This window comes from Phyllobates terribilis, unplaced genomic scaffold (genome assembly GCF_046119375.1).
Source record: "Phyllobates terribilis strain yellow unplaced genomic scaffold, ASM4611937v1 Scaffold_1__5_contigs__length_1240528914, whole genome shotgun sequence".
Taxonomy (NCBI): Eukaryota; Metazoa; Chordata; class Amphibia; order Anura; family Dendrobatidae; genus Phyllobates; species Phyllobates terribilis.
Window position 1 is genome coordinate 208,012,000 of NW_027362761.1, and position 9,879 is coordinate 208,021,878.

At 46.0% G+C, this 9,879-nt stretch overlaps 1 protein-coding gene across 1 annotated transcript; it reads right to left on the minus strand.

Moving 5' to 3' along the window:
• Positions 1–6,171: 6,171 nt before the first annotated feature.
• LOC141191472 (uncharacterized) lies at positions 6,172–9,360 on the minus strand. The gene is made up of 3 exons (XM_073661677.1): positions 9,095–9,360; positions 8,359–8,925; positions 6,172–6,267 (listed from the first exon to the last, which is right to left on the minus strand). Exons 1-3 carry the CDS (start codon positions 9,161–9,163, stop codon positions 6,172–6,174), a joined length of 732 nt encoding a protein of 243 aa, XP_073517778.1. The 5' UTR covers positions 9,164–9,360.
• Between the last annotated feature and the right edge of the window lie 519 nt (positions 9,361–9,879).

A 9,879-nucleotide genomic window follows, 5' to 3' on the forward strand; every position in this document is an offset into this window, starting at 1 on the left:
GCTCAATATTGAGTCATACAATTAATGTAAGGCTATGTGCCCACGATGCAGAAATGCTCCGGATTTTTTTGGAGCGTTTCTGCATCTCCCTGGCAGGAAAAACGCATGCGGATTGTATATGCGGATTGTACATGCGTTTTTCCTGCCAGGGACATGCGGATGTGAAGCGTTCTTCACATGCATTTCTGCATGCGGGTTGACAAGAGCTTTTCCAAGCGATTTTAGCATCACTTGGAAAGTGCTTGACAACTTGGTCACACAATATAAATCCATGCAACCGGCATATATAGTGTGACCGAAAGAATGGTAAAAAATAAATCTATACTTACCTTCCGATGGCCTGCCAATGTCAGCGGTCGCGTGACCCGTCACATGACTAAATGACGTCACGGCAGGTCCTTTTCAGACCATCGTGAGCTGCCGGCAAGCCAGGACGCATCGGATAAAGACACCGGGGGCCATCAGAAGGTAAGTATGATATTTATTTTTTATTTTATTCTTTTTTTTTACAGTTTTCTATGGTACCCGGGTCCGGAGGAGAGTCTCCTCTCCTCTAGACCTGGGTACCATCCGCACATTGAACGCATGTATTCCGCATGTGCTTATCTAGTGATGCGTAAGTCAATGGTGGCGAAAACGCCGAGCTTCCGCAAAATAATTGGTAATGCTGCGGATTTTTCCGCAATGATGATCCACAGCGGAAATTTCCGCAGCATGTGCACAGCACATGCGGATTATCATTAGGGAACATGGCAGACCTTCTACCAAGCGTTTTTTAAGCGTTTCTGCAGCGGAATTGCTGAAAAAACGCATAGTGGGCACACAGCCTAAAAAAAATTTTTATAATTCATATTGTGCCAAATTTCACTTGAACTATCACATGATCTATCACAAGGGATCATGTGACATGTGATACATCAGGTGTGTGTGTGGGGGGGGGGCCCGCGCCTTGTAAACTGCCCGGGGCCCTTGCCCTCTGTATATATAGATATTTTAGGGGTCTCTTGCACACACACCCACACAGCACGTTTTCTGACACGCTGTCCTGGCCAACCGCTTCAGAGTTTTTCGGTCACGCTCACTAATAGAATGGAACACAGTTTTCCTTGATATTTTGCATGTACAGTTTAAATACTTGCGTTATTGTTTTGTTGAAAGTGTTCTCATCTTTTCATTTTATGTTTGCAGTTTGCACATCATGAACGACGGGCAGTGTGCTATTGTGGTTGCTGCATTGCTGGTTGAGGAAGCTCGGCGTCAAGATGAGGCACGGGAGCTAGAGAGGCGTTCCAAACGAAAGCGTTGCATGTGGACCAGAGAGTGGCTGCAGAAGAGGTCTGAATTGTCCCACATGCAACTTGTAAGAGAGCTTCAGGAGAAGAATCATCATGATTTCCGCAACAATCTGAGGATGTCAGAGGAATCATTTAAAGTGTTACCGGAAAGAGTTACGCCACGTATTTAACGGAAGGATACAGCGATGCGTGCTGCCATTCCAGCAGATGAAAGATTGGCAGTCACGCTGCGATTCCTGGCCACCGGACGCTCACTCCAAGACTTGCATTTTTCTGCAGCCATTTCAAGGCCCATGCTCAGCGTTCTAATTCCGGAGACATGTAATGCGATTTACCACAGTCTACGTAGTTACATACAGTTTCCCAACACGGAGGAGGAATGGAAAAAGATTGCCTCAGATTTTGAGCAGCTGTGGCAGTTCCCTAACTGTGGTGGGGCTTTGGACGGGAAACATGTCCGGATCACTCAACCACCAAATAGCGGATCCTATTTTTATAATTATAAGGGCTATTTCAGCATCATCATGATGGCCCTTGTTAACGCCAATTACGAATTTATAAATGTAGATGTTGGCATGAACGGCAGGGTTTCTGATGGGGGTGTTTTAGAGCACACACTTTTTGGAGAGCGATTGCACAACTGTGACCTACACTTGCCTCCCAACTCAGAGACTACAGGTATCCTTAATTTTGTTTTTGTCGGCGATGAAGCCTTCCCACTCCATCCAAATCTTATTAAACCGTTCCCCCAAAAAAGTCTTACCCAGGAAAGAAGAATTTTCAATTATCGTTTGTCAAGGGCACGTCGTGTTGTAGAAAATACCTTCGGTATCATGGCCAACCGCTTCAGAGTTTTTCACACGCCAATTAACATGAAGCTTAAATCAATAGACTCTGTTGTTTTGGCCTGTTGCACGCTTCACAACTTTCTTCGTCGACGTGATGCAATTACGTACTGTCCGCCTGGCTTTGTGGACTCTGTGGACCTAGCCAATGGGGAAGTGGAGCTCGGTGAATGGAGTGCAAACGATCCTTCATTTGCAGGCCTTCAACCAGTGGGATATGGCAGAAACACCCATGATGCGAAGACCTGCCGCGACAACTACTGCCAGTATTTTAACGGTCCTGGTGCTGTTACTTGGCAGCATCAGAACTTATAGTGGGCTACTACTGACATTTATACACTACTTTCATTTTTGTACTGATTTGTCTAATAAACTGTGTTTTACTTTGCAAAAGCTTTGTTTCTCATTGTTTCAGTAGTAAGGGCCCGTATATACATACGTGTACTCCAGGGGCGTACATAGGAATCATTGGGCCCCATAGCAGAAGTTCTAATTGGGGCCCCCCACCCAAAAAAAATGTAGAAAATTGTTGGGGGCACAGAAGAGCAGATCTCACAACTTTCCAGCCTTTGCATAGCAATTTTCTTCCTTGCTGAACTCCTAGATTCCTGTTTCATAGCCCCATAAAATGTGATGCCAACAAAAGTGTCCCCCTTAACACAGTATGATACCCCGATGGTGAATTCCTCCTCTTTAGCCTCCACATGCACAGTGTAATGACCCTACTGTCAGGGCTGTGGAGTCGGAGTGGGAGTCGGTATAAAATGGACCGACTCCTAAAATATATAATAAATTGGGTGCAGTAGTTCAATGCAGTTTGTGTGGAATATTTTTTTCATAACAATTTGGGAAAGTTATGAAATGTCCTATAAATGTCTGTCCTATTCCTGATCTAAGGGTCTGGACTTTTAGCGGAGATGAATCTGTGCTACAGTAAATTTATCACATAAACATCAGCCGTGTATGAGGGAGTCGCAGTTGGAGTCGGTGTCATAGAAATTGAGGAGTCGGAGCTTTGGCTTACTGACTCCACAGCCCTGCCTACTGTACCCCACCTCAACTCCCAGGGTAAAGTATGGCGACCCCAACACAGTATAATCCACCAACTGTGACCCCCACACAGCCTTCCATGCAGTATAGTGGGCATACATACAGTATAATGGCCCCCACACCTCTCCACACTCCACTGAGTGTAATGCACTCCCCATGGTCCTTCATACAGTATAATGCACTCGCTATGGTCCTCCACACAGTATAATGCACTCACTATGGTCCTCCACACAGTATAATGCACTCCCCATGGTCCTCCATACAGTATAATGAACTCGCTATTGTCCTCCACACAGTATAATGCACTCGCTATGGTCCTCCACACAGTATAATGGACTCCCCATGGTCCTCCATACAGTATAATGCACTCGCTATGGTCCTCCACACAGTATAATGCACTCGCTATGGTCCTCCACACAGTATAATGGACTCCCCATGGTTCTCCACACAGTATAATGCACTCCTCATGGTCCTCCACACAGTATAATGCACTCGCTATGGTCCTCCACACAGTATAATGCACTCACTATGGTCCTCCACCCAGTATAATGAACTCCCCGTGGTCCTGCACACAGTATAATGAACTCCCCGTGGTCCTGCACACAGTATAAGGAACTCCCCATGGTCCTCCACACAGCATAATGAACTCCCCGTGGTCCTCCACACAGTATAATGAACTCCCCATGGTCCTCCACACAGTATAATGTGCTTGACATGGTCCTCCACATAGTATAATGCACTCGACATGGTCCTCCACACAGTATAATGCACTCCCCGTGGTCCTCCACACAGTATAATGCACTCACCATGGTCCTCCACGCAGTATAATGCAGCCCCCCATAGGGTAAAAGGCAGCCCCCACCATAGGGTAAAAGGCAGCCCCAGTCCTCCAGTATTATCAGTACTCACTGATTTACAAAAATAAATAAATAAATACATACTTACCGCTCCTCGTTCCCCGCTGCTTCAGTCTCTGCAGCGCGTCTCTCTCATAACCACAGCAGCTGCCAGCTCCACTGTCTGACACAGCGTGGAGCATCATCACGCCGCTGCGTCAGAAGCAGAGGAGCAATGATGGGAAATGGAGTGTCACATGACGTTCCCTCCTCCATCATTGCTTTCAACCAGGGCCGGCTCCAGGTTTTCGTGGGTCCCGGGCGAAAGAGCCTCAGTGGCCCCTTTAATACATACACCATTCATGATGCACAAATACGGCGGAGAAATGTAGGTATACAACACAGGGCCCAGCCTGCCCCCTAATCCTTCACATATGCAGACATGCACATACACGCACAAACACAGTATGCAGACATGCACATACACAGATACGTACATATTTGAACACATTCTTAAAAATACATAAAACAGACATAAATATATATATATATATATATATATATATATATATACATACACACAGTCATACACACTGACATACACACAAGACACATTAGAAGTATATTTAATATGGGGATTGTGGAATCTGGCGACAAGCCTCACTCACTTGCCCCTTGCCCTGTGTCTGGTCCAGCTGTGCAGGGCCGCCGGCTTGTCTGATGGCCATCGCAGGCCCTGGACCATCAGAGAGGCCCACCCGCCGTTGGGCCCAGACCACCTCCCCAGCATCTCCTCAGGGAGGACACCGTGGTACTCCATCAGGGCCCCCCCTCAGGGCCTCCCTTCATCAAGGCCCCCCACGGGGTCTCACTTGAACAGGGCTCCCACGGGGCCTCCCTTCAACGGGGCCCCCACGGGGCCTCCCTTCAACAGGGCCCCTCCTCCATCGGGGCCCCCCTCCTGCAACCCCCCGCTCCGCTGTTTGATTAACCGCCGCCCGCCGGCACTGTACTCAGGCATGGCCGCGCGCAGTGTGCTGTGCGGCTGTGTCTTGTAGTAATGACGCAGCAGGGGCGACACAAGCACAATTAAAGGTGTAGTGTCGCCCCTGCCGTCATTACTACAAGACACAGCCGCATAGCGCGCGGCCATGTCTGAACACAGTGGCGGCGGTGGCGGCCATCAAACAGCGGAACGGGGGGTGCAGAAGGGGGGCGACTGCTATGGGGTCCGCCGGCTCACGGGGCCCCATAGCAGTTACGTGGTTTGCCGCCATTGGCGGTACGCCACTGGTGTACTCATATGTATACAGATGCATCCATATACACATACATATTCAGATGCATAAAAATCTACACCCATATACACACATATATACAGATACCTACATATACACATACATACACTGTGTTCCAAATTATTATGCAAATAATATTTTCTCAGATTTTCCCAAATTACCTATATGAATTGCAGTCATTGTAATTTTCCAGTCAAATAACTATTAGAGTACAATTGAAAGGTTTTTGTACAAACTGCCTATGATAACAGTATATTTTTAAAAAAAGAAAACACTCAAACTGCACTCAAAATGCATGTTCCAAATTATTATGCACAGCAGAGTTTTCAACCTTTTCATTTTAATAAAGAACAAAAAAATGGTCATTTTTGAAATTATAAGCATTAGCAGGTTATTACAAACTGAAATCAAACAGTTTTCAACTCAAAACTTTATTCTAGGTGATGTAACATTTGCACATAGGACCCCTTGTTCGAAAGGAGCTTCTGAACTCTCTCGTCCATTGAATTTGTCAGGTTTTGGATGGTTTCTGCTTCAATTGTTTTGCATGAGGACAGAATACCCTCCCAGAGCTGTTGCTTAGATGTGAACTGCCTCCCGCCATCATAGACACTCCTTTTGATGATGCTCCAGAGGTTCTCAATGGGGTTGAGGTCAGGGGAGCATGGGGGCCACACCATAAGTTTGTCCCCTTTTATGCCCACAGCAGCCAGAGATGGAGATGTGTTATGTGCAGCATGAGACGGGGCATTATCATGCAGACCCAGAGCCCAAGCAGGAGTTACCTGCTGAACCAGAGACCCAGCAGGAGTCACCTACAGGCTCGTCACCTATAGGCTCGCCAGCATCACTCCGTGATATGGGTGTAGCTTTGTCTTCCGGCAATTCTTTCACATAAAATAAGGAGCATACGACTTGGAAGTGTTAAATAACAAACATGTACCTGTTAATTAGATGAATGTACAGAATTATTAGTCTTAAGTTTTACCATTCCCTCCGTAGAAATCCCTACATTAGACGACCTCCTGGCGTCACACAGGAGGATGATGGCGTCACACAGGAGGATGATGGCGTCACTGACTAAAACTGTCAAACAGCACGAAGTGATGCTGGAAATGTATGTGGGGACCCAACAGCGGCGCGGCAGCCACTAATTTTTTTGTTTTTTTATGTTGTTATATTTGTTTTCTTGTTATAAAAAATTTTTAAAGTTTATATCCGCTGTTGCGTACGCTTTGTTAAAAACAAATAACATGTTTCATCACTCACACCCATTATATCTATGCATCTGTATAGATGCACCCAGTCCATTACCCCGCCTAGTAAACCTGCTAATAACTATGGTTTGTTGGACATCCTGTCCTGCCTTCTACTTGGTTGCATTTGACTCTCCATATACTGTGTTAACCACTGTTTTAGCGTGTACAATGCTAACCAATGAGCCACTGTATAAACAGAGGAATGGACCGGCCATGTAAAGGTATTGCTGAACTTGTCTTTAAGAGACCTACATGCACATATAAATAGTTTGGTTGGTGAAATCTTGTTGAAAAATTCCCATTAAGTGGGCTGCTCCGGCAAGCGCTGCTTCTTCTTGGAAGGATTGTCCTTCTGTCGATGCCTAGCGTTTATCATCAGCTGATGAACTCTGTATAGGCAGTGTCTACGATTAAAAAGCTCTCAGGAAAATGAAGTGAGCTTTGTCATCTAGGTTGCTGCCTATGCAGAGCATTGCAGCTGATGACAAACTTATCTTGTCTGCTGCACTTTACATAGGCAGTGACCGAGAGAACAGAAGCAGAGCAGGTAATGAATGAAGGAATTGTTGAATCAATTGCACTGTGCATGATTCAATGCCGCATTCAATCATTACTAAAAGCTTTTTTTACATTTTTACACTTTTTCTACCCTAACTAGGGTTAGGGCTAGGGTTAGTCTTAAGGTTTGTTACATGCAATAATAACCTGACCCTAGTGCACTAATTTACTCTTGCTCCTATATAATATTCATTTGGCTAGTTTGTCTAATGAATGATTAGATCATACCTTTTACTTAAAATTGTGAATTTAGCACTCCTTCACAGAGGCGGCCTACCGGAGAATTGTCCGCTGCTAATTGAGGTTTTCAGCTGATGTTGTGCGGGGGCAGGAAAGCCGACTCTGAAGTCGGCTTTCACACCTGCCTGCTAATTGAGGTTTTCAGCTGATGTTGTGCGGGGGTAGGAAAGCCGACTGAAGTCGTCTTTCACACCCGCCTGCTAATTGAGGTTATCAGCTGATGTTGTGCGGGGGCAGGAAAGCCGACTGAAGGCGGCTTTCACACCCGCCTGCTAATTGAGGTTATCAACTGATGTTGTGCGGGGGCAGGAAAGCCGACTCTGAAGTCGGCTTTCGCACCCGCCTGCTAATTCAAGAAGAAGAGAGAAGAGGAAAGAATAGGAACATAGTATGAAAAGTTGAAGGAAGACCTAACATGTTGATCCAGAGGAAGGCAAAAAAAAAACATGCTCCGTTTCGGGGAAAAAAATTCCTTCCTAACTCCACATATGGCAATCAGACTAGTTCCCTGGATCAATGCCCTATCAAGAATCTAGTATATATAACCTGTAATCAGAGTCAGACTCATGGTGCACGGTATGGCAGATCATTGCCATACAGTGCACCATGACTCTGACCCCAAAGACTACAACAAGGGAAGTAGGAAGAGGAGGGGAAGAAGACCAGCTGGGAAGAAGACCAGAGGACACAGGGAGAAGACAGAAGACGGGTGAGGAAGCCTGGAGCGGGATGAGGAGAAGGGGAGGAGGTGATCACCAGCGGAGAGCAGGGGAGGGAATGGAGGGGAGGGAACAGAGGGTGGGGGGGGAGATCGGAGGGCAGGGGTGAGGGGTCCCACCCTCGGGAAGGGGTAAAGTTAAAAAAGAGGACATTTTTTTAAATTAAACAAAAATGTAAACAATTTTAACAATTTAAATAACTATTAAATTAACAATATTTACAAAATGATAACAAAAATAGAAATTAAACATCACTACTGTTCTTCGTATCGATTGTCTGTATTTGTGTATCCATGCCTGGGGGAAACAAAAGAATCCGAAAACATGGGATACTGTGGGGGGGGGGCCAAGGCTTTGTGGATGCCGGATCCTCTGCACTGGTGTGCTTCGAAGTGGGTCCAGCTTATGGGTCCAAGAATGTTGTTGAAAAGGGCCAGGGTCGATCCGAGTGTGTACAGATGAAGTCTCATTAAGTTCACCGGCTGCCGCTTTAGTTAATGTCTCAAACATGACCCTTTCTGCGTGCGCCCTCTGTCGGTCATCCAGCCTCTGTAGTCTCTCGCCAGCAAAGGTTGCAAAGTTGTCCTGCTTGGCCTGGATCTGTAGCAGTAGAATCTGGTTCGCCAAAGATATTAGATCTGGCGATGGCGGCAAGCTGGCCTTTCTTTTCCTTGATTTTCTTTGTCGCCGAGGCACAAGGTCTTCACTTGTAGAGGCCATAGGGTCTTCATTCGCCGATGCCATAGGTTCCTTAATCGTTGACAGCACACTCGCCTCCTCCATACCACATTCTATAGCCGGGATGTCATCATCTTGCCGATGGTGCTGTGGGAACACAAAATTAATGTTAAGATTTTGGTTACAACATCCAGCAGGTATGTCATGACCAGCATGGGTACACGTGCACTAAAAACAAATGTGAAAGGCGGCTCAACTATGGCATGTACATAGAAAGTATAAATGCTATTTACAGGGAAGCAAAAAAGGTACTTACATCTTCAACAGGGGAGTCAGTCCGGATATCAGGGTCTTCTTCCGGGGTCGGCTGCATCGTACACGCCATTCACCGAGGTAGCTCCTGGTCACGGGTGAAGGCAAGCAAGTCATAATACCATAATGTTGGCACATAAACCTCATCTGTGCCGGTACCCAACTTCTTTGACTTATCCACCCTGTTAAGTTCTTTCTTGTATATGGTGCGTAGACCCTGGATTTTTCTCTTCACCAGCTTCTCATCCACCTTCTCGTTAGGGCCATGCCTTTTAAAGAGAGCAATCAATTGCTGTTGCACCTCCCTCTTTTCTTCTCTATTGCAGTAGTCTGTAGATTTTATTTGCCAAAGGCACGGCAGGGAGCGGTACAGGTCAATCATTTCCCTGAGGAATTCTTCAGTTTTAAAAGCCATCTGAAAAAAGGATAGCATACAGTGAGCATACATGAAACATTTTAAAACACAGTAAAAAAAATACCGTACACTGTTTGTTGACTCCCTTAAAATGGCCTCCGATGCATGAGCAAATGTACACTTGTTGGGTGTGGCAGAAACCCACTAAAATAGCTTACCGTGTAAACGAAGTAATATAGGTACCTGAAGAACCGAGAAATCAATGTGGAGTCACAGCCGAAGAACACTACAATCCTCAAACCAGAACGCTTGTCAGGAACAAAGCCCAGATGAATGGATACAGAGTCACAGCCGAAGAACTCTGCTACAATCCAAAAGCCAGGACGCAATCAGGAACAAAGCCCAGATGAATGGAGTCACAGCTGGAGAACGCT